Source organism: Rhinolophus hipposideros (assembly GCF_964194185.1).
Source record: "Rhinolophus hipposideros genome assembly, chromosome: 4".
NCBI lineage: Eukaryota > Metazoa > Chordata > Mammalia > Chiroptera > Rhinolophidae > Rhinolophus > Rhinolophus hipposideros.
The window spans coordinates 18,572,231-18,598,045 of NC_138050.1; the positions used below are offsets into that span (position 1 = coordinate 18,572,231).

General features: G+C 38.9%; 1 protein-coding gene across 1 annotated transcript in view; it reads left to right on the forward strand.

Moving 5' to 3' along the window:
- FNDC3A (fibronectin type III domain containing 3A) overlaps positions 1-17,591 on the forward strand; it is a 149,342-nt gene extending 131,751 nt beyond the window's left edge. Inside the window, exons 17-25 of the mRNA XM_081046246.1 lie at positions 833-938; positions 1,026-1,201; positions 2,653-2,766; positions 3,496-3,645; positions 3,743-4,026; positions 4,129-4,341; positions 6,680-6,846; positions 8,036-8,163; positions 14,997-17,591. Of these exons, the coding sequence (XP_080902372.1) occupies positions 833-938; positions 1,026-1,201; positions 2,653-2,766; positions 3,496-3,645; positions 3,743-4,026; positions 4,129-4,341; positions 6,680-6,846; positions 8,036-8,163; positions 14,997-15,311 (1,653 nt within the window). The 3' untranslated portion in view covers positions 15,312-17,591. The remainder of the gene's footprint in view (positions 1-832; positions 939-1,025; positions 1,202-2,652; positions 2,767-3,495; positions 3,646-3,742; positions 4,027-4,128; positions 4,342-6,679; positions 6,847-8,035; positions 8,164-14,996) is intronic.
- Positions 17,592-25,815: the final 8,224 nt, after the last annotated feature.

Consider the following 25,815-nt stretch of genomic DNA (forward strand, 5'->3'; position numbering starts at 1 on the left):
AAAAAAGGAAACCCCTCCTACCTACCAAAAACAAAAACCCTATTTTTCTAAAACAGCATTATAGCATTCTTATATAAGATACCTTCTGAATAGGGTGATGTTATTTATGTTTGGAAAGAAAGTTAACTATAAATCTTAATACAGTGCAGATAAGGAATATGGCACTGGGTTTGTGTCAATGTTTTTAAGAGAATATCTTTTAAAATAAACTGAAAAAAAATTTAAATAGCATAGAAGCTAAAAACAATACCAAACACCTGAAAATATGACAAATATTTGGAAAAGGTTACCTGATTTTTGAATTAATTTTAGGTAGAAAGGAAGAAGGAAAGAGCTTTTTTAAAATAAATTAGAGTGTTTAGTTTAAAGACACAGTATACAGTAAAGTACTCAAAATAGTCTAAATCTTTTGAAAACATGGCAGACAGCATTTACAGAATGTTAAAACATCCTTCTTTGGAAGAGATTTGCAAATCCATTTGGACAGGGTAAAAAATAATGTCCATTAGGTTGTGTTGGAAGTTGGGATTTTTTGTTTTTTACTTATGTAAAGAAGAAAAGGAAAAGTTTTTTGTTTCGTTTTTTTTGATAACTTTCTTTGTATATAGTGGTCACGTAGTACTTGTCTTTATTTTATTTATCTATATAAAATTTGAGTTTTAATGATTTAATTGGATTTTGATTTATTGAGAACTTTATTTTCAGTTGGTAGTCAAGTACAATTTCAAATTATTGGTGCAATCTTTGTGTTCATGTTATTTTCCTTTAACGCAAGCAGTCTGATTATTTGGCTTGGGGCATTTTTGTTTTGTTTTTGTTTTTGTTTTGGCAGGTATCTGAAACTTTACTTGTGCAGACTCCAGCTGTGCCTCCTGGCCCATGCCTCCCTCCCAGATTACAGGGTAGACCCAAAGCAAAAGAAATACAATTACGATGGGGTAATTTCCATTTTGGTAATAAATTATAATTAAGTTACTACTAAATATATTCCCCTTGTTAAGCTGCATAAATCTTTCCACCTTTAGGACCCCCTCTGGTCGATGGTGGATCACCGATTTCCTGTTATGGTGTGGAAATGTCTCCTGTAGAAAAAGATGAACCCAGAGAAGTTTACCAAGGTTCTGAAGTAGAATGTACAGTGAACAACCTTCTTCCTGGAAAGACTTACAGCTTCAGACTGCGCGCAGCTAACAAAATGGGGGTAAGGAGACTGTGCTGACTGAATTGTAATCCCAGTGGTGTTCCATGGAACATACATAAATGTACCCATTATGTGGCTGTTTGGCTTTCAACATGTGATTCCATATTTTACAATTTTTAATAACCCTATATTGATAAATAAGAGCAAGGTCAGTATATACCATAACTTAATTGTTACAGAATCTCGGTATTTTTCTAATCCCACTTAGAATTCATGACACTTTGGACTTGAACTGGGCTAAAGTTTGCCTTTCGGGTCGTGCTAATAGGGTTTACTTAGTAAATTTAAGAGTAGAAACAAGATCATATGATGAAATACTTGTTTTTTTGAGGCTGATTATATGCAGCTTTGAGTTGGCAACTAATTGTGATTCATTTTTTGCCTAAGGAGAAACACTTTACATTTTAAGCATTTCTCATTTTGTGTGGATTTTTTAAATATTATCTAAATATGTGTATAACTCCATAAAATGGACAAAAGAGGTGATATCTCCATTTTACAACTGAGGAAAGCTGGGGCTAAGGAAAACTAAATACCTTGCCCACAGTCACACAAACTAAGAAGTGATAATAAGCCTCAGGTTTAGGTTTGTCAGACTTCAGAGCTGGAGCCCTTTCCACTTACCTATGACACCTCTCATCTCTCTGCATTAAAGCAGGTTCTCTAAGGTCAAAGCATCCAAGGTCAAAGCAGTAATTTCTTAACTTCAACTGAGTAACACTATTTCTTTAAACTATAAATTATTAAAATTTCACAAAATTAAACTAAGCTTCTTCCCTCCCCATTATTTCAAATTTTAGTGAACTGTACTATATTTTACAACCTCCAACTGCGTTCAATATTTGTATCTGTAAACTTATTTTTAAATTTCTTATATGTCAAATTTATATACTGTTTGGCAGTTCTTACATAAGTCATCCCTTCCTATCTGAAGTCATCATCTTGTCAGCCCTACAGGGGTAATAGCATCTTTCATACTATTATCCTTAATCTGTGTTTCCAGGTTTCTGATAATTTATCTAAATTATCTTAAGTGAATACTTGCTTTCTGTATTTCCAGAGAATATACATTTTAGACCTTTCTAAAGTTATTCTAAATTTGAAGATACAATTTGTGCCTACCATCGCCTGTGCTTTCCTCACATAGTTTCTTCTGATTGATTCCATCTACCTAATTCCCTAATGTCCCACCCTTCTTATGAAAACCAGTTCATGAAGAAATAAGAGACAAGAAAAGAAAGTAGAGTAAATGAAACTTTATTAAAAATACCACACATGTTCACTTCCATGATGATTAAATCTTTTTACTTTCTGTGAACTTTTAGAATTATATTATGACCAATTAGTCTTAAAGGAGAGAAATGATACACTTAATTATTTGTGAATTTTTATGGAGAGGTATGCAATTAGTAGGTGAAAAATGAAAGCCCTGTTTAAATTTGTTTTTCTAGTTTGGACCATTTTCAGAAAAATGTGATATTACTACAGCCCCTGGACCACCAGATCAGTGCAAGGCCCCTCAAGTGACATGCAGATCTGCAACTTGTGCTCAAGTAAATTGGGAGGTACTGTGATTCCCACTGACTGTGTTTGCTTTCTAAGCTATCAGAATAGTTTGCGTAAAAGAATAAAGATACTATTCATATTGTCTCCTAAGTACAAAGAGTAAGTCTAGTTAAATTCACATGGTGAACAATGAATTCTTTTTTCTCCTTGAAGCATTTAAGTGAGGTATAATTTCATGACAAGTACTTGGATTCTTGTTCATGATGTGCTTTGTATTTTATCAAAGTCTTTGTCTCAGTACTGAGGTATTTAGGCATTGGTGAGCTTAACTAACACTTAGAACAAACATTCATAGTACTTAGTATAATACTGTTTCTCATATTTATTATCTACAGTGTATTTGTTGTGCATAGTAATCATCAGTAATGATAATTACATTTTCGGTTTCCTTTGAAATTCAACAAAGAAAATGTCCTTGTATGATTAAACACTTTATATTACTAAATAGAATTATTTAGAAGTATACTTACCTTAAAATACTCTTTCTAAAGTAATTCAGTCATATTTCTACTTTTAATTGAAAACAAACTTATTTTTCTAACCAATCTTTAAATTCAGGAGGCCTTAATGAATAAAAGTACAATATTGAAGTCTTAATTCTGCTTAAACATTTTTTCAAATTCAAAAGCAATCCAGTTTTTTATATGCTCAGGTAAAGAACATTTTTACCCAAAAGCTATTTAATCAGTGTCAAAATTTAAGACCTTTATCCTTTTCTTAATTTAAAGGTCCCTTTGAGTAATGGAACTGATGTCACTGAGTATCGATTAGAGTGGGGAGGAGTTGAAGGAAGCATGCAGATGTGTTATTGTGGGCCTGGTCTCAGTTATGAATTAAAAGGACTTTCACCAGCAACTACCTATTATTGCCGAGTCCAGGTAAGGCGATCAGGGCCTTGTCACTTACTGTATCCGGGGTTTGGGGGGCATTTTCATGGTCATGTCTTTGTTAATTATGGGCTCTGTTAATTTGTAGGCTCTGAGTATTGTGGGTGCAGGCCCTTTCAGTGAAGTAGTAGCCTGTGCGACTCCACCATCAGTTCCTGCTGTTGTGACTTGTCTTCAAGAAATAAGTGATGATGATATCGAAAATCCCCATTATTCACCTTCTACATGCCTTGCAGTAAGCTGGGAAAAGCCTTGTGACCACGGTTCAGAAATCCTTGCCTATAGCATAGACTTTGGAGACAAACAGCCCTTGACAGTAGGAAAAGTTACAAGCTATATTATAGACAATTTACAACCAGATACTACATACAGGTACACTATTAAAACTATGTTAATTTTTGCCTAGACCAGAGACACTTTAAATAGAATAATCATAAACTAACATTCTATTTTTATTTTTCATGTGACACTAAGAATACGAATTCAAGCCTTGAATAGCCTTGGAGCTGGTCCTTTCAGCCACATGATAAAATTAAAAACCAAGCCCCTCCCTCCTGATCCACCTCGTCTGGAATGTGTTGCCTTCAGCCACCAGAACCTTAAGCTGAAATGGGGAGAAGGAACCCCAAAGACATTGTCAACAGATTCTGTTCAGTACCATCTTCAGATGGAGGATAAGAATGGAAGGTAGATATTTTTAATTGCTTCTTTGTGTAGTTTCTTAGGTCTTAAGCATGTGAATTTTTATAAACAATAGAAGTAAATAAAATAAATTTTCAAAAATAGAGTTAGAATTCTAAGAAATAATTTTTAAATGTGCCAGTTTTGAAACATCAGAAGACATAATGAAGATTTCCTGTTTTTAACTGGTGGGTGGGATGCCAAAAGAGAAAAAAATTAAGTGGGCTAGTCTTTGTCTCTCTTCTGTAATCCATTTACTCTCTTCATGCTAGTAAAAGAAACACAGTCTTTGCTAGCTTTCTAGTGCTTACTTCCAGCAAGAGGCAATTTTTACGGTAAATGACTGAATGACGTAAGGCCTCTGAGATTCTTGAGGACAGAGATTATGTCTTACTCTCCTCCACACCCCTGTCAGAGCCTGCACACTAAATGAATCTGGGAGTTCCTCACTGTCAGATCTGTCAGATTCTGATTAGTTATCCAGTCCCTTGCTGCTCAGGTTCTTCCCTGTGCTGCCATTCCTTTACATTTTCATTACATTCATACTGTATATTATCCCCACTAAATCATGCATTTGAATTACAATGTTATTCAAAATATTTATAATATACATTATTCACATACCAATCTGGGACTGTTAATTGACAGTATATCCCACATAAACAATGCCATATACCGGCCACAACTGTTACTCTTCTAATATTTGAAGAATTAGAATTATACGTTTCTCCTTTTCAGTCAGTTTATTAGAATCAGTTTAGTAGAAACAATTTGTATATCTGATAGATTCAGAGTATTAGTTAACAGTTTTTCCTGCGGTTACTTTGTTTTTTTGTGTTGGGTTTGTATCTTAACCAAGTATTCAGTACCCTCTATTGGAAATACTTACACATTTAAAATGGCACATGGAATTAAAAATACTGTATCAGCAGTAAGAGCATTACACAGAACCGAAGTATTGGTCATTTCCTGAAATCTGTGCCTCTGTGAATGTTAGCCTTTGTCCTGCAAAACTTTATGTACTCTTTGTATCCTTATGTCTAGAAGGAGGTTCTTTGTCTTGCCATAGGTTTTTGGCATAGCCATTTATCTTTAATATATGTTGTTACTGTTCAGTGAATTAATTTTTTAAGTTATTTTCATCCCATTTCCAGCATTTACATTTGGAGTAGTATAAGAAGGTTTACAAAAAACAGGTCTAAATAAGTCTTTGGTTGAAAGATAATAGAATAATAAAAGTTCTATTAAATATAGATTATGTTATAGTCTATATTCTGTATTCTGTTATAGGACTTCAAACTTAATATTTAGCTAGAAACTAGAGAATTGTTATAGGGTATGAGTATGGTTAGTGGCCTTTGGATATGGAAAATAAATTAAAAATTTTTATGACACTGAATCTACTATAATTTACTAAATTTACTATATAAATTTAATAAATAATTTAATAGTAAATAATTTAGTTACTTTTCAATGGTTTTTCACAACTATTTACACTTGCTGCCAAAAGGTTACTTCATCTGTTCCTTGACAACAGGTTTTGTCACTGTTTAGCTTTTTTCAACAGTGGTTTTGCCACTAGTTTTTTTCCTATCATTGAAAGAAACACCCCAAAAAATAAAAAAAAACATTTTGGAGATTAAAAAGACTTATCCAATCATTGCTTCTTGGAAATACTCTTACTTCAGGTCATTAAATATTTCGTTTTTAACCTGACTATAGTTTTCAGACTATTAGAACTATGTGAGTACTCATTCATTTCCCAATTTCTCTTCAATTAAATTTTTAAAAAAATTTTAAAAACAGCCCATCAAAAATTTTGGGGAACATTCAACTTATGGGTAACATATATGATGTTAAATTTTCCATCTAACAGTTCGAGTGGATAATATATGGGAAATTATATATTCTATCATACTGCTATGTAAATCTCTACAAAACATCACCAAATCATCTAAAATTATGCCTGGGAATTGAGAATTCCCATTTTTATGTGACAAAGTATATGCCTGTGACTCCAGTTAGAAATAATTTATAATGAAAATTGTGGGGTTCTGAATATCTTTAAAAATATGTACATTAAAACACAGCAATCAGAAGCCTGAAAAGAAACAGTTACCATGGTTGGATATGAAATTTAGCAGCAAATTTTCAGAAAACCATGTCAAATTGAGATATTTACCAATTCTGTGATTTTCATCATCTGAGGAAAAACACATATTTATTTGGACTAAATTGTAGGAGTACTTTATTATTCCTAAATAATGTCCCAACTGTACTTTTTTAATAGTTTTTAAACATACGGACATCAAGGATTATTTTAAATGAATCATTTCCATTTTAGGTTTGTATCCTTGTACAGAGGTCCATGTCATACATACAAAGTACAAAGACTTAATGAGTCAACATCCTATAAATTCTGTATTCAAGCTTGTAATGAAGCAGGGGAAGGTCCTCTCTCCCAAGAATATATTTTCACTACTCCAAAGTCTGTCCCAGCTGCCTTGAAAGGTATGTTATACATCCTCAAGTTATTTTCTTTAATAACAAGTTAATTTTAAATGCATTTGCATAAAGTGCTTTATGTACTGTTATTAAAATTTATCGTCCAGTATATGTCCAACATTTAAATTATAAGAAAGAAATTTTATATGTAAACTCACCTACTGGTAGTTTCACTAAATAATAAAAGCGGTTTTATGTGGCACATTGATACTCAGACAAGTACCGGTTTTTGTCCCAGATCTTTGTAAGAATCTAACATAAAAATACTAAATTGAATAGATAGGATGGTTTTCTAATAGGGTCATTTGCTGTTTTTAATAAACAAACTTTGGTTGTTTTGAGTCATTCATTCATTTGAATTTCAAAGAAAGAATTAAGTTGTCTTTTAAGCAAAACATAAATTCTTAGTTAACTTGAATGTTTAAATCAAATTTACACACACACACACACACACACACACACACACACACACGTGTATATATATTAATTTCAGAGGGGTTATTTTAAAATGGCCCCAGCAAGATTGTACCTGTGCATTTAGTCAAAACCACTAAAATTCCTCACATTCTGAGGACAAAGCACAAACACTTCTAATACAGTGTCCTGGACCATGTACTTGAACATATCATTTGTTAAGCAGATCCATAGTTAACAGAACTATTCTTGAATAGTGTTTCCAATAATGTTGATGGAGTTCCACTGAGTCATTTTTCTGTTCCTTTATTTAGTTTAGTGTCTCTTAATTAATCTTAGAATATTGCTTATTTTAACCCCTTTGAAAAAGTCATATGTGGTCAAGCAACTAAGATATTTTTCAACTCATCGTCTTAGGAGATTTATTAAATTATAAATTTTTATGTTCTAGTTATACTCTTAATTAAAGGTATCATAGTAATTATTTTTGAACTTCCATCTACCCTTCTGTTGGCTCTTTAGCCCAATGAAAATAGGGCTTACCTTGACAGATATTTAGTCAATCAAGCCATTATAGCATCTGTACATTGTATGCCCTGGAGGTAATAAGAGTGAACCATTGACCATTTCTCTGCAAATTTCAAAACTTCACTGATATTTATTTCAAATTTAGAACTGAGATTTAAAGGTTTGTTGATTTTGATTAAAACAAGTGTCTGTGTGGTGTTCCAAGTTAAAAATCAAGCAGAGCAGATTTTACTTATTTTTTTGTTCTCTGTAGCCCCCAAAATAGAAAAAATAAATGATCACATTTGTGAAATTTCATGGGAGTGTTTGCAGCCAATGAAAGGTGATCCAGTTATTTACAGTCTTCAAGCTATGGTGGGAAAAGATTCAGAATTCAGACAGGTATGTACCAAGATATAATTCTGTCGATGTATATTTTTACCTTTTGCATTTTTATGTATTTTCAATGCAAGATTTGACTATCTTCCTAATGCAAAAACATTTCGTCAACTCATAGATACAGAGAACAAATTAATGGTCACCCAGTTGGGAGTGGAGGTAAAAAAGCTGAAGGGATTAAGAAGTGCAAATTGGCAGTTATAAAAATAGTCATGTAATATAAAGTACAGTATAGGGAATAAAGTCATTAATACTGTAATAACTATGGCGTCAGAAGGGTCCTAGACTTATCGGGGTAATCATTTCACAAATTACATAAATGTCTAATCACTACGTTGTATACCTAAAACTAATATAATATTGTATGTCAATTATAATTGAAAAAAAATTGTTCAGTACTTACTGTGTTCCAAAGATTAGTAACTACACAGTATCTCAGGATTAAAAATCTTTCGGATGTGAACTACACTTAAACAGAGTATTCATTCATTTGACAAGTATTTGTTGAACTCTGCACTAAGGCAATCAGGATGTAACACTGAGTAAAAAGTCTTTGCCTCCCGTAGAGCTTACATTCTAGTAAAAAAAAAAAAAAGAGAAACTAAAAAGCAATGAAACTCATCAATATATAAGATGTTAGATAGTGATAATTGCAGAGGAGAAAAAAATAAAACTGAATAAAATGAATAGGGAGTACTGGGGGAAGGGACAGCTAGTGCTGTTTCATACGGGGCAGTCAGATGACAGTTCAACAGAGACCCAAAGGAAATGAATATGGAGAGAAGAGTGTTAAGGGGAAACAATAGGTGCAAAGGTCCTGAGGCAGGAGCATGCTTGTTAAATTTCATGAACAACAAGGAGGCCAGTGTGGCTGCGGCAGTGTGAACCAGGGGAAGAAAGGTATAGATGAAGTCAGATGGTTCATGGTAGGGGGTCAATGAGTGGGATGGTGATCACGCAGGACATTATAGGTCATACTGTGACTTTTACTCTGTGTAAAATCAGAAGGGATAATGGAGGATTTTGACTACAGTTGTCACATGATCGGACACAAGGTCATTTTGGCTAGAGTCGGACAAGGGCAGCAGCAACAGAGACCATAAAGGAGGTTTTTACGATAATATTAATAGACATAATGCAGTGTTGTAAATATGACAGTAGACACAGTTATTGTGGAAGCCTAGAGGAAGTTCCACCTTCCTGGCCGAGAAATTTCAAAGATAAAGAACTTTTTATGTAATTCAAAAGCCTAATTTCTATATGCATTTCATCTGATTTTCCCTTTTTGCGGTCAACCTTCTTGATTTTGAGGGATTTTAAGCTAGATTGTTTTCATTTTAGTATGTCATCTTATATTTTCTTTTGCCACTAGAAAATCATTCATCTTCATTTCGGTCTTCCATTATAACTATTAATAATAGAATGTTTTCCAACATAGATATTTTTTCTTTCAAGTTTTGTTAAGTATGGAAGTGTAATTTCTTAACTGAAATTACGAAGGCCCCAAAGAGCCATATTAAATTTGGCATGTGATCGTTTTTCTTTATTAATCCATCTGCAAATTGACATGGTAATTAGATTTGAATATAATTTACAGATAAGCAGGTTTCCTTCCAAGGAGGAAGCAAAATTAATATTAAAGAAAATGTAATTGTATTACATGTTTAAAAGAAATAGGGACCCCACACTTGAGTAGTATATGAATTTTAATAAACATATCACTACATGAAACAGCAATGCTAATTCTGATTTAACTTAAAAGCTAAACCCTATCATCACTTTCACTTACTTTAGATTGTAAGCACACTATAAAACTGATTCTCTTAGAATTTCATCCTGTATATCTTCACCTAAATTTCTTAACTGTTCATAAAATTTTACAATTTATTGGCAAGTTATAGTCCAAAAGTTTGAAGGTCATTTCTTTTTTTAATTCTTCATAGAATTTAATATTTTACTTAAAATTTGACATTCACCACACATGCATTAAATATGTGGAGAATTACGGGGACTATATTAAGTTACTGTTCTGATTTCAAGAAAGTTAAATGTCACATAGCCACACGTTTTACATAGCCAAACAAATAACAGGTCATAATAAAGATGAAACCTACTTTATAAAAAAGAATGATTTATTCCAGCTAGATTTTGGGATGTTTTCCACACGGAATGTTGTTTGAGTGAGTCTTTAAAGGGGGAGCTGGCTAGCTTAGGGGGATCCATGAACTCTCCTCAAGTGTGACCTGAGTAAGGCTCAGAAATGGAGAGTGTGGTGGAGGCGGCCAGGTCTTCGTGGGTCTTTATTCTGTAGCAGTAGGAACTGTTGATGTTTTTAAGAAGGAGGATTATTGTTTATAAGTTGGTAATTGAGTTTCTAGGCTAGCCTATAAAAACCTGTTTAACCTGTAATGTTGCTGAGTTTGGGGGTTTGGAAGCCAATGAGTGTGGCAGCAACAGAGCACTTATGACCCTGGGCCAAACTTCGAACGAAACAAATTTATCTTTGCATTCTGCCCTTTCTTTACCCCTCTTTGATCAGTCAGTGGCTTTGCCCAACCCCTGCTGCCTTCTTGCTGCTCTGTACCCTGCTATGTAGCACCTCACCTAGACTTGCCCTGTTCTCTATAATTATACTCTTTATCTGACTCTTGCCTCCTTCTCTCACACACATAATTCCCATGTGCACAGTTGACCTCTTTGGCTTTAAAAGAAAGACGATTTGCTTACCAAAACTCAAGTGTCTGCTGGCTCTTTAATCCTCTCAGAAGTATATACTTTTTTAAAAGCAAGTGCTTTTAACCTAAGTGACATTTCAAATGGTATACAACAAGGTGAAGTGACAATATCGGGGGACAGTAGGCCACTTTCAAAGCAGATGAACTCCACTGGGAGTCAGTTCCTAGGGCTGCTCTTTTTTTTTTTTTTTTAACAGGACTTTATTGGGGAACAGTGTGTACTTCCAGGCCTTTTTTCCAAGTCAAGTTGTTGTCCTTTCAGCCTTAGTTGTGGAGGGTGCAGCTCAGCTCCAGGTCCAGTTGCCGTTGCTAGTTGCAGGGGGCGCAGCCCACCATCCCTTGTGGCAGTCGAACCGCCAACCTTGTGGTTGAGAGCCTGCGCTCCAACCAACTGAGCCATCGGGAGGCAGCTCAGCTCAAGGTGCCGTGTTCAATCTTAGTTGCAGGGGGCGCTGCCCACCGTCCCTTCAGGGACTCTAGGTGAACTGGCAACCTTGTGGTTGAGAGCCGTGCTCCCTAAGGCTGTTCTTGTGTCAGAGGTCATTATGTTGCAAATGCCAGGAAAATCAATTCAAACTGGTTTATAAGCAATTAAGTGTAAATCCTCTTAAGGAGCAGATTTCAGGACTGGCTGATGCAGGAGCTCATGAAGTCTCAGCAACACGGTTTCTGTGTCTTCAGTGCTGCCCTTTGCCATGGGGAACTTACCAGAACGCTTTGGATTACAAAGCTATCCCTGAACCAGTGCCTGCCAGGGCTTAAGCCAACGTCTGGAGTTAAGAGGCAGGCCACCGTATGGGCTGGGTACGGAGGAGCTTGACTCCCTGTTCAAAACCAGCGTGCTGTCGGCAGTGTCACGAATGGTGCTGGGAGCTAGGCCTTTTGGATTCTGTACAACTTCTTCCTGTTTGACCTTAGATTCTCAAAGACAGCGCTCCTCACAGTAGCCTGCAGACCCAATGAACCTGAGTATCTGGGCGTGGGACCCACATTTCTATTTAGTTTTTGTTTTCATTCCAAGTGGTGTTTGTACACAATAAATTTAAGAACTGCTCTGAAAGCTCCAAGTTCACTTAAAACTCTCAGCAATAGTAGAGGGGAAGTAATGGTAGAGACAAAAGCTATGTGGGGTCTACAATCAGTTATTAGGGTGTTTACTGTTCTCTTCATGTATTTATCACTACAAAATAATCATTTGCAATAGTATATTCATAAATTACAGAAATATCACGTTGTGTGACCACATGTACCAAATTTTTAAAGAGTATATGCCTTATTATATGTCAATGAATAACTACTTTTAATTGTAATCTAATGTGTAATATTAAGGAAAGGTTTAAATAAGTGCACTCTAAAAATAATGCATTGCTGAAATCATTGTTTTATACTAACCGCTACAGTAATATATACTGTGCATATTACTCAGTGTAAAATCAGATTGTGCATATGTGATGTGCACAGACAGTACAAATAAACAGAATTTGTTCCTCTGTACTGACAGCTTCAAAAGTGGTTGTCTTTGATAGTAAACACATACACTTGTCCTTAAAAAGATAAGAACAAGAACTATTTTAATTAAAAGTACTTGGTAAATCAAAGGTTTCCCTATAAAAATTCTGTTGCAGTTTGCATACTTGTTCAAAGTTTTTCGCCAGCTAGGCATGCCTGAACTTCACAAGCTTAAATTTAGTCTGCTTGTAATTCACAAATAGTAATTCACAAATTTCTCAATTAAAATGCAAAGTGAAAACAGTAATCTCTTGCCTGCCATTCTCTTAACTATAAATTTGCATTAATTGATATTTGCTACACTCTACATATAAATGGATAGTTGATTGATAGCAAATATAAGGGGCTGCTTTATTTTTGTTTTATTTTGTTTAATTATATGTTTATACTATCTGAGCAAAAGTTACAGGCCAAAAATTATGAATTTATTAGAGCTTTTACTTGCCCTTTTCTATTTATTAAAATCACTACAGCTTTACCTTGTTAATATGAAAAGGATGGGGGGGCGTAAATGGTGTTATTCATTTTAATTCTTATTTCTCTTTCTAGGGACCTACCTTAGCTCATCTCAAGCTTGAGGTTTATTTTGAATAGCTTCACTTAGATATAGAAACTTTTTAAATGAGCTTTAGCACGTTCATCTGTTTTCTTCAGTCCGGTATGTCCAGTTCCCTATAAGATGTCTTCCTGTGTAGATATCCTCCCAACTTCTAAATCACGAAGTTGAAAACTTCATCGCATCATCTTTCCTCCCAATCTCTCCTCTCCAACCTTTCTCTTGTTTCCTCAGTGTCATGAGCACTAACATCATTTTGGTCCCCAAGCTTTAAACTCTCAGCAGAATGGGGGGTGGAGGTAGCTGTTAACTCTTATTCAAATAAAAGTCATTTCTAAAAATGATCCATAAAAACAATACCAAAGCTTCATACATAACCTTGTGCTTTTTTATACAGGAAGCAGGCCTGTCCTGCCCAGCTCCCTCACTCCCTCACTCAGCCTTAGGATTCGGATGCCTTGATCACTTTTTAAATATCACACTCCTGAGCTGCCCCTGTGGGATTAAACCTAAGTTTCCAACTAGTGTATTAGCATGTTCCTCTCTGGCAGATCTCTTCACCTATGGCCCTCAGGCCATTTACTGAGTTTTTTTTTTTTCCTAACCATATTACCATGGTCATTTGGAGACAAATGGAAAGTAAAGAAAATTTTAAAGACAAAAATAAATATCAGCTACTATATCCATAAGACAAACACATATTTTTTACTTTTACTAAATTGACCTTGTTGTATTTGTGCTGTTTCATACTGAATTCTAATACAACCTTCTGATTTACTTAAGTTAGTTCTTTTACCAACTCCCAGACATGAACCATTTCTGTAGTCCCACTTTCTGAAACGCTCATTGCAACCTCAGAACTAATGTATATTCACCATTTTCTTTAAGACTCATCTTAAGGTTTACTTCCTCCAATAAAAGTTCCTTTATGTATCTTCTCAGCATTCACTGATACACATTTTGAAGTAAAAATAGTAATTCACAAATTTAGTTGCCTTTTATTACATACCTGCTACGTGCTGGATTCTGGAGACACAAAAATGAGTCAGCGATCTTACCTTGCTCCTTCAGAAGCAAACCAGTATGTAAACATGTTGATTTACAACACAGATGGAATTGAGGCAGCTAAAACAGCTTGAAGGAATGCCAGCCCAGGTCCTGGTTAACCTGAATCACGGCCCACCAGCCAGCTGGAAGAACTCAGCAGGGAAGTCACTAGGGGCCTTGGTTTCCTGTGTACAGAATCAGGGAGGGACCCATCAGTGGGAATGATAGCCTCGTGTTTTGAACGCTCACTATATGCTGGGCTGTGCTAAGGGCTTTACAAGTCTTAGTTTATTTCATTCTCATAATTCCCATACAGGGGAATTATTCTGATGTTTATTACACTGAGGTAATTATTCTAAGATCACATGGAGTGTAGAGTGGTAGAGAAGGGGGTGGACCTGGGGTGACCGATTCCAATACATATTCTCTGAATCACTAGCTCACTCTTGAAAATCTATGGAGTTCCATGCTTGTTATCTCCCTTCTCGAGAATAGGCAGAGGAGTTGGGTTTTAATATCCAATTCTGTGATTCTAAGTGATCTCTTTCAAGTTTATAAAATGGTTTGCCATAGATAGCTATAGAAAGTTCCTCTTGTTCCTTAATTATTTCATTCAACAGATATGTTTGAAAAGATACAATGGGGCAGCAAGATTAGACACTCTTCCTCCTTTCATGAAATGATTTCACAAAAGTTTGACTTCTTACATTTGAGGAAACCAGGGAAATGCCTGTGGGTTGATGGTGCTTGTTCCCTAGCTACTATGAGGGTAGGGTAGATCTTACATCCCCACTTTTCCAGTTTCTCCTGCCCTTACGCAGCAGACAGGTAAGTCCTTTAATGGATAGGTGTTTTTTTTTAACGCCGCTTAAAAGATAAAAGTAGTGGTACTCACTAACTTCCAGGTCAAAAAATAATTCTAAAACTAGCCAATTTTAAAACTAACCAGATTTTCTGCCCAGCTTCCACACATAATTTTTTTAAAACAGATTTACAAAGGCCCCGACTCTTCATTCCGGTATTCAAGCCTTCAGCTGAACTGTGAATATCGTTTCCGCATGTGTGCCATTCGCCAGTGCCAAGACCCCGTGGGGCATCAGGACCTCGTCGGTCCCTACAGCACAACCGTGCTCTTCATCTCTCAGAGGACGGAGCCAGCGGCCAGTGCCCACAGAGACACTGAGGGAAGCACGAGGACTCGGCGGGCACTGAGCGACGAGCAGTGCGCAGCCGTCATCCTTGTGCTGTTTGCTTTCTTTTCCATTTTAATCGCCTTTATCATTCAGTACTTTGTAATCAAGTGAAAATATAACTTTATTTTTAATACTGTATTACATTTTATTTTGTCATGTACTAAAATTATTTCTGTATTGCTTTTACAAAAACAGTGGCATTTAGCACTGGCATTGAGACTGTAGTACATCATTTTTGCCGTTTTCAGTGCTTATATCGTTAGGTAGAGGCTGGCACCTTATTAGAATGCAAGCCACAGAAATAGCAATTTGGGGGGTTTGGTTTGGTTGGGGCTTTTTCTTTCTCTCTCTCTCTCTCTCTCTCTCTCTCTCTCTCTCTCTCTCTCTCTCTCTCTCTCGTCTTTTTTTTTTTTTGACATGCCTTCTTGTCAAACAACTTTCTAAGGTAACAATGTATAATTGATATTTTGACCAGTCAGCATGAGTGTAACAGTGACAACCTGATCTGTTTGTTTTAAAGATTTTACCTAGTAAAATGATTCAGAATGATTAAAATTTACACTAACATGCTATATAAAAATGTTAAAGTCTGATGCTGTGAAAGCAATCTAGTGCTATATTTCTACCTCCTCATTTGTCTTAATTATTTGGTAAGTGAGATTATGATGAATAACTGAAGGGGCTTAGCAAACAAAAACTGGATGAAAGAATATGCATAAAAAAACTTCCTTGTTTGATAAATGTGGAGTTCTTCATTACAACTATATATTCATGAATTCACAGATAAGTCACTTAAAGAAAGCACAGACAGTTTACTTGGCCTAAATATTTTAATGTTTACTCAACAGGCACATCTTCAGGTCTTGAGAATGTGGAAAAGAACAGAGAGCTTTTAGATAGTTACTTTTTTAAAGTAATCATAATCAACTCTGAATTTCAAACCTATATAATTTGGTTTTGTGAACCTTTGAACTATTTATGTACGTGTATAAAAACCTGCACATACATGTGTGGCAAACATATAAACTATACATACCAAGTGTAGAAATACACACACACACACACACACACACACACACACACACACACACACACACACACACTTGCTCCATCCATCTGGTATAGGCTAATTTTGAAGAACTCCCATAAGTTTTGCTGCTTCTCCCGTAACTACTGCCATCATCAACAGAATCCATAATCAAACCTAACCTTTTTGTTTGGGACACCAAATTCAAAGACAAAATTAATTTGCACCAGTAAACTTCAAGCTGCTTTCTATCTTGAAAAACTAATGTTTAATGTAATGTCTGTTTGGATACTTCCAAATTGTTGATTGCATGTGGTTAATGTTGCATTAGAGCACTTTGCAATTACATAATTCATTAATGTTTTGTGAGCTTGCATTTGTGAGTTATTGGATGATCAGATTGTATTTCGTCAAGTGTCACATTGTACATCTTGCATAGATGTCAATGACTGCCAGTAATAATACACTTTGTAATGAAACTATCTAAAATTCTTGTTTTATCACATCTGTTATCTGTAAAACATTTGTAACTAGCCTTTTTAATTTATTATTTGAATTTCAGGATAGCGAATCACTAATTTTTAGTTGCTGATGTTAGCAGTTTAGTGATTACTAAGCACTTCTGTCAGTTTTTCATAAAGGACATACGTTTTGTGCTTTGAAGACCTCTGAAGAATTTTTCTTATATTAGAATGGGCATGTGTTGTAATTGTTTTGTGTCAAATGATCTGTGCTGTAGAAAAAACATTAACCTTTGTTCAAAAAAGAAACGGATAAACTTGGCCTTTCCAAGTGGTAAGAATGATCTGTCACTATAATATACTGTATGTTTACATTTTATTTAAATTTAATCTCTTATATATAGGCTGATAACTTTCCCCAAAAACAAATGATTGCGATTGTTTTCTAGCAACTTCTTAAAAGTGCCACATTTGGCAGTACAAATGAGTTTGGGTGTAACAGCCCAGAGATTTCTATATAGTTGAATGTCTAAAATGGTAAATGTGCCACGTGGCAGTTACGGCGGCTTATGTTTTTCATAGTAACTCAAATGAACTCCTATTTTTGATAGTAAATGTCATTTAATAGTGTACTTGCCATTTGAACCTCACTGCAAAATTAGTGCAGAAGAGAAAACAATTTTTAATGTAATCTTGATTTTACCTCATATACTGTACATTCCAAAAACTCTAAACTTTTTAAAGATTATAGATACACTACCAAACATATCAACTTAAAATTGTATAAGGTTGAACTTCATACAAATGAAAAAATATAATCTCATAAAAATACATAAAATATGTAGTAAAAGTATCTTTAAAATCCATGGAAAATAAAAGTTGTATCATTCTTTTTTGAGATATGTTTATTGTGTTTATATGCATTCCTTATTTCCTGCCTCTTAGAAAATGTTAAGGTCTCCCCTCTTGCAGTGGGCTTGCAACAATTTTTCCAACATTATTCAAATCTTCAACAAGAGAGCATGCATATTCAAAAAGATAAAGACCAGTTAGACTAGATAATGAAATTAGAAGTTTTATGCTAGTGACTTGATTTTGTACAATTCATTTGATATCTTGCTTCCTTTACATATATAAGGATGGGTCTGAGGTAAACCTCCATTGGGAAGAAAATCTCTGACCTCTCCTCACTTTTCCTGTATTCTTCATCTTCCCCTAGCACCTTCCTTCTGCCACCACAGAACCTTCCTGTTACTGGCACTGCCATCACCCCCCAGGTCTGCCCTCCACCAGAGAGCTCAAAATTCCCTCTCACTCCTTGCCCTGTGAGAATTTGCTTTTCACAGACCTCATCCGGGGATCCGTTGCTTTCTAAAACCCAAGTGGCTCTCTTATTGCCACAACTGCAGGTACCACAATAAAATTTAAAATGTTAGGCCGGGGAAGAGAGATTTTGGATGTAGGAGCATCAATCCACAGAAGCAACTACATATGAGATCAGCCTTGAGATGAGTATGATACTGATTTACAGTGTTAACACATCACCGTGCCCCCCCCCCCATAGTTTGGAAATAGGAAATACACACATTGTGTTTGAGCATTCCAGGGGTTGGTTTCCAACACAGACACCTTATCATCATCGTGAACAGATTCTCAGGAGGAGCCCATGTGTATGGTGACATCTTATAAAGCTGGCACCTCAGATCAGTGGAGTAAGAATGAACAATTCAATAAATGACATTGAGACAACTGGGTAACCATCTAAAAATTAAACTTGGACCCATATCAAACACACCTTCCACCAGGATAAATTCCAAATGAATTAAACATTTAAATGTAAACAATAAAACTAAGACTAGAAGATGTGGGAGAACTTAATAATCCTAGAGTGGTAGTGACCATTCATATCATGCCTCAAAATACAGAAACCACAAAAGACAAGATGGATCATTTTAATGCCATAAAAATAAAAGCTGCCGTAGTTAAAAAAAAAAAAAAAGCAAATAGCACACAGGAAAAAAATATTTTCAACTCATATCTTAGAAAAGGGCTAATCTAATCTCTAATACAGGAAAACCTAATGAGTCCTGAAATGAGACAAAATGGCCAATCACCCAATATAAAAACAGGCAAAGGATACTGGCAGTTCAAAGGAACTACAAAGTACTCAAACATGTCAAGATGCATACATAATAAGAGATGCAAAATAAAACATGGGAAAAATTTTTCAGTCATTAGCAAAAATGCAAAACTTTGGTTACGCACTATGTTAGTAAAGAAAAAAGCTGCACTGCTGTGGAGTTGAAGCTGTACAATCCCTATGAAATTACTCATTGCATATACTCTGATCAGGAAAGGCCATTGACAACTATTTACTAATCTAGTATTCCCACGCTTGTGTCACATGGACAACACTATTCATTGCAAACCTGTTTGTAACAGCCAAAGACTGAAAATTACCTAAATGAGTAACAGTGGGAAACTAGTAAAATTAATTACACACCTACTGCAACGGAATACTAGGCAGCTGTAGAAAAAAGAATACGGTAGCCTTCTACGCAAGGTCAGACAATTAAGTTCTCAAACTCCTAGAAAAGTGCTACCTCATTGCTGAATATCACTACGGTCACCTTCAATGTACTCCCCTTGGGGAGCTATGCACTGATGCCAGCACCTAGTCCACCCTTCAAAGCAATTTTGGAATTCTTTTTCTGGAATGGCCATCAGAGCTGTCTTCATCTTACCCTTGATGTCCTGAACATCATCAAAATGTCCTTTCAATATTTCCTTTATCTTTGGGTAAAGAAAGAAATCATTGTAGGCCGGATCAGGTGAGTAGGGAGGGTGTTCCAATACGTTATTTGTTTATAGCTAAAAACCCCCTCACAGACAGTGCCGTGTGAGCTGGTGCATTGTCATGATGCAAGAGCCATTAATTGTTGGTGAAAATGTCAGGTCGTCTAACTCACGCAGCCTTTTCAGCACTTCCAAATAGTAAACTTGGTTAACTGTCCAGTTGGCACAAGTTCATAATGAATAATCCTTCTGATATCAAAAAAAAGGTTAGCAACATCATTGGCAACAAGTTCGCGAACTTGTCAGACCTGGTATTTACAGATCTGGATGAAACATGAAAATTTATTAATAAAAAGCAAAGTGCAGGGGCAGCCGGATGGCTCAGTTGGTTGGAGCGCGAGCTCTGAACAACAGGGCTGCCGGTTTGATTCCCACATGGGATGGTGGGCTGCGCCCCCTGCAAATAAGATTGAAAACGACTGGACTTAGAGCTGAGCTGTGCCCTAACAACCAGATTGAAGCTGATGAGCCCTGGGGAACACACCAGTCCCCAATATTCTCCCAGTAAAATTTTTTTTAAAAAAGCAAAGTGCAGAATAATGCAGGCACTCTGGTCAGGTGTCCTAGTTTTTGAGTCTCCTGGGTCCAGGCACCAGACAGGTGAGTGCATGGGCCTTCAGATGATGCCAGCCCCCAGCTGTGGAGCCACTGGCGAGTCTCTCCCCAGACATCGTGGAGCAGAGACAAGCCATCCCTGAATTCCTGACCCACAAAATGAATGAGCATAATAAAATGGTTGCCTTAAGCCACGAAAGCGTCGGAAATTCTGTTGTGCAGCAATAGTTACTGGAAGACATTGTTCGAATTCCAAAATACGAAGACCTTTGCCAAATAGTGGTTCTCCTCCTTCAGGGCCCTCCCCACCAACCCCAGCCCTATGCTGCTGAGTTGGAAGAGGCCAGGTGACTTCTGGTCAATGAAATGTGAGCCGAAAAGATGTTTGTCCCTGTATCGGTTAGGGCTCAGTCAGGAAAACAGATGTCACACTAGGTATTTAACAGAGGTCACTCAACATTGGGCATCGTTTTAACAAGTGTTAGGGGGCTGAAAAAGCAAGCATTGACACTGAGGTGACACAGAGGTAATAACTGCAGGGAAAAGTCACCATCCTTTGTGTTGGGAGCAAAAGATGGGGAAGGTATCAGAGCCAAAGCTGTTAGAGGAGGAGCTGTTAGAGGAGGAGGTCTCCTGGGGGTCAGACCTGTGCGGAGCCGCTGCTGCCTGCTGCGTGTGGGGCTTCTGTTTGTGCACAAAGACCGGAACCAGTGCTGCTGGGAGAGTACAGGGCCATGGTAGGATGACGCTGAGAGGAAGAACACGCAGGAGGAGCAAATGCTTTCTCCCCTCCTGCTGCCCTCCGGCACCCCATTGACAAGCCTAAGGGAGCCAGTGGGCAAAGGAGATGAGTAGTTTGCAGAATCCGAGGGGTGGGTTTGGAGCCAGAGACAATGGCTTAAAGCTGGCACAGTTACTTTCAGGTGGAAGCATTTAAGAGGTGGCCTCCGTTTTCTCTCCTCCCCTACCTTAGAGTTCACGGGAGCATCTGCTCTTAACGGAGATGCCACGTGATGAAAGCAGCCTAGCACAGTCCAGAACAGTGAGCCAGCAAACGGAGATAACTGCTCTGGACCATCCCCCAGACTCGAGACAGAGTCCAGGGGAGCAAGAAATGAACACGAGGTGTTAGCCACCGGCCTCTGGAGGCTGTTGGTTCAGGCGGCAGAACCTCCCCTGTCCTCCGTGCTGACCACACGGCCCACCTGCAGACATGGCCCCAGCCACGCACACAGGTAGGAGAGGCCACAGCACAGGCGCCGCTTTCTAGTGAAGTGAAGGTGAGAGGGAAGTCTGCTCCACTGTACCTCAACCCAGTATGTTAGGGGTCAGATAGGTAACAGGACTCTGGGAGCACCGGAGACCAGGCAAATCCCATTAAGGGGCTTGGGAAACTTGGCCTGGAGAAGGTGACGTTTGGGGTGCCTATGAAGGACAAGTGGGTTGGACTTTTGAAAGGTAGAGTTGGAAAGAGAACTAAGAGCAGGGGCGAAGGCATGGGGACCAGAAAGCATAAGATTTGATAGAAGAAAAAACCAGTTTGGATCCAGGGATAGCCTCTTCCTTTTATTATACAGATGAATAAGAACTCATAGTTATAGAAGGTTCTCTCTCTGCCAGGCACTGAGCTGAGGACTTTATGTTTATTTGATGGAACAGCTCAGCGAGGGGGGTCCCGGTATTAGCACCCTGTGGGGACAGAGCCAGGAGTGCAGTTTCCAGGCTCTCGGCCTCACATGGAAAGGTGCCCACTCGAGTAGTAAATGGCCGTCAACCGTGATTGGATGGCCATCAGCTGTGGCTAGTTGGCCATCAGCTGTAACCAGTGAGCCATTGGCCACTAATATAACTACTGAGGCTACGCTAGCAGAAAATGGGGGGCTAGCAAGAAGATGGTGGCTGAGTTAGCAAGAGCAGATTGCAGTTAGCAAGTCGGGTTGGTTGGCAGAGAAGCGGACGGCAGGTTGCAGATCGTGTGGCTCCTGCTTCCTGTGTCTCCAATCCAGCCGCCAGTGAGACTGTAGTGATATGACTCCCCTACCTATGGCTCCGTGGGTGTTCCTTTTTGGCCTCACCATGTCCTGCGTTCTTATGTGGGGAGCGGGAGCTGAGACCCCACCTGTCACCCCGCATGGCACACCCCTTTTCACAGAGGAGGAGTATGAGGCTCAAAGACATTAAGCAACTTGCCCAAGTTCACACACTAAGTGGCAGGCTGTGCCCCTGAAAGCTCTTTGCCATCCACACTCTTCATCCCTCTCTGTTCAGGGTCCCTGAGGGAAGTCCCCACACTGAGCCACACACGGAAGATGGAGGGATCCCCAAGGATGAACTTCCTTTTCATTTCAGTCATATGCCTAATTCCTGAGACAGAATCTTACATCTAGGCAGCCCCCTTAGGAGGTAAAAAAATAACCAACAATAACAACTCTATCGATGATGAATAACGGGGTGGGGGGGGTGCCCATAAATCACTCCTTGTTACTTTATGCAAGTATTTCTTATTGGGTGTCCATAGCCACCGGCCATTCAGACTGGGCCCTGTTGAGGTTTGCAGGGCAGGCAGATGGTGTTTTTTAAAAATCGGAAGGAGGGGCGGCAGAAGCCCTTTACGCAGAGGTGGTACTTACAGGCTTTTCCAGGAGAGGCTGCAGTTCAAGCAGTTGCATCATAAACAGTGTTTATAGTTTTCTTTACTTTTATTTTCATCTTCATGGAAACGTTACGATTTTTGCAATTATAGCACTAAGAGACTTGTGGCTTGCATCTCACTGCCTCCTTGACTTTGAGGGCGGCGAAGTGCTCTAAATCTACAAACAGCAGCATTGAGACAGCTGTGTTCCTGTGGCTGATGGGTGTGGAAAATGTCCCCAACCAGGTCACATCACAGCAGAAGTGAGAAGAGCTGAAGCTGGGCCCAGGGGGAATTACTGTATCGTGGGAGCCAAGATGGTCATTGCTGAGCAGGGATTGTCAACTGGGGCCATAGGCGGATACTGGAATCTCCGAGAGCGTTTTTCTTTTTTTCAAGTCCTATACCCTCTTCCCAGACACCCCTCACAGGGACTCCCTCCTTCTCCACCACCCCCTTGAAAACTGCTGCCATGGTGAGCCTGTCTCTCAGAAGAAACTGGGACCAAGAGAAAATGGTTAAAGAAACAACAGTCACAGAGTAATTGGAATCTGTGTAGCCCACACACCCTTGCTTGTATTTGCCCTGCCATGTCCCTTCCTGCTGTGCAGAAGAAACCTGGCAAAGCCTGAGACCCACTCAGATCCTGCAGGTGGAGTTCAGATAGAGCTGGCTCTTGGTCTTCTCTGCCAAGACTTCCCTTTTCGGGGCCAGCTTTGCCATCTCTGCATTTTATTAAATTGGATGCATTTGTTGGCACAGAAGGTCTAGAGGAGCCAGCAGGTCTTGCAAATGAGGAAGAGAAGCCGACCCAACCCCCATGTGAGTGCTGAGGGCTGTGGGGCCACTGCTCAGCCTAGACTGCCGCTACCTTTAAGGAATGTGGGCCCAGAGCTGCCAGATCTTCCCATTTTGCAAGACAAGCTGAAAATCTGGAACTCTATGTGAAATTGCCCAACTGTAAAAGGTTGGCTCAAAGTGTTCTGAAATGTGTGATCAGTTACTGTACACATACCCTTTTCAACCTCTGCCCCACACGCTGCTCTTCTGTGGAGAAAAGAGTGTAAAACTTACGGAGTTTGTATAAGTTTCAGCAGGTACCTTGCAGGTTATAGATATATCCTAACCCTCCTTAAAACTTTCCATATTCTTCCATTTGTCCACAAAACCTGATTTCTGGAATAAAAGTGGAAGCCTCCCAGCAGAATCCGGGGCACACCAACCACTCCTAAAGTTAGTAGTCCTGTGGTCTATAAAGCAAGAGGCCACGCCGCACAGAGGATGTGCCCACAGACTTGGGAAGCAGACCACAGTTCCACTTACTGGTCACGTGACCTGAGATCGCGTCTCTGTACTTTGGTGTTCTCATCTATAAAATGGACGTACTGCTGTTGAAGATTAAACAAGTTAACCTATGCCAGCGTTAGGTTGGTGCAAAAGTAATTGCGGTTTAGGAGGTTAAAAATAATTGCAAAAACCGCAATTATGTTTGCACCAACCTAATACTTGGAAGAGCGCCTTGCACACAGCACCCGTTAGCTTTATTTTTATTCAGGACATCCCAGCCTGTCCTAAGCCAACCAGTGAGGCCTCCAGCCAGGGGCCAAAGGCCTAAGGATGACACCAACCTCGTGCTTCCAGGGGAACAGAGCCATTGCTGGGCCACATCGAGACTCACTCTTGCCCCACACAGGCACCAGGTGGAGCGGTATCCACAGGGTAGAGGAAAGCGGTGTCCACATACCTGGTGTACTGAGAATGTCCTCTTCCTCTCCTCACATGAAGTATGAAGTCAGTAAGCTGGTGGATGACCTTAGAAATACAAAGCAGAAAGCAGATTTAGTCATTCTCCAGATATCGGGTCCCATTTCTTCCTAAAACATGGAATGCCAAGCCATGATGATGAGGGCTCAGATCTGCCCTGTGGGCCAAGTCACACTTGAGTCGCCATGTACCCACATTGTACAAAACGCCTGCTGTGAAGCCACCTCTCCGTATCAGTATTCTATCTCGGGCTAGATTATCAGTGAACACTTACCGAGCACCCACTGTAATCACAGTACTGTTTGCAACTGCTGGGAATTGGAAAGAACAGAAGTTTTATTCATTCCCTGAGTTAACAAATATTTATTAAACTCTCACTTTGTACCAGGCACTGGCCCAGGCTTTAGGGAAAGAGCAAGGAACACCACAGATTAAAGCCTTGCCTTCCGGAGCACAGGATGTTGGGAGGTGGTGGGGGGCAGATAACAAATCCCAAAGCAAATCAAACAGTAGGTCAGTTGGTAACGAGCTATGTGGAGTGAGTACAACAGACATGAAAGGAGGTCTGAAAGGAGGATGAAAGGAGGATTACAACAGTCTGAAAGGAGGGTGAGCAACACGGAACAGTTGGACAGGGTCCGTGGTTGGCATGGCAAGCTGGTGTGGCACAGGCTGACTGAGAGCCAGTTAGCCTTTCTCAGAGCCCTGGCGGGTGGGGAAAGGAGGGATGGAGGGAGGCTTCAGCAGAGTCTGGCGACCACCAGGCCATAGAGCAGAGCGGGGGTTGGCAGGGGAGGAAAAAGAACCAGGAGATGGCAGCCCAGGAGAACAAAGGGGAAATGTGTGAGGGGCTCCCGGGAACATCAATGGTGTCAAAGAAAGGGACCAGAAATTCACGAGTCACAGACCCATCTCCAGGGTTAGCAGAGCACCTGGTGGCCAGGCAGCAAGGGGACACCAAACTGGAGTCTAGCAAATGCTAGCCCAGGCACCCCAGGAACCATCATGAAGCTAGGTGCCTTTCTCCCTCCTGGTTTCATAAGGATCTTAAGCCACCTGACATCCCCTCCCCAGGCACCTGGACACCCTTAGGTAAAGCGAGGGAAGGGAGAGGAGGCTGTAGGAGAGGATCTGTGTGTTACCCCAGAGAACTGCACACGACCTAGAGGGGCTGTTTGATTCATCCAACTGGACTACACTTTACTTGACTACACTTGCCTTTTTCTCTTGCTACCCAGCAGGTGAGAACTCAAGGGAAGATCAGATCAACTAGAGATGAAGAAATCACATTTTCTCTGCTTAGGGGATGAGGAAGGGAGG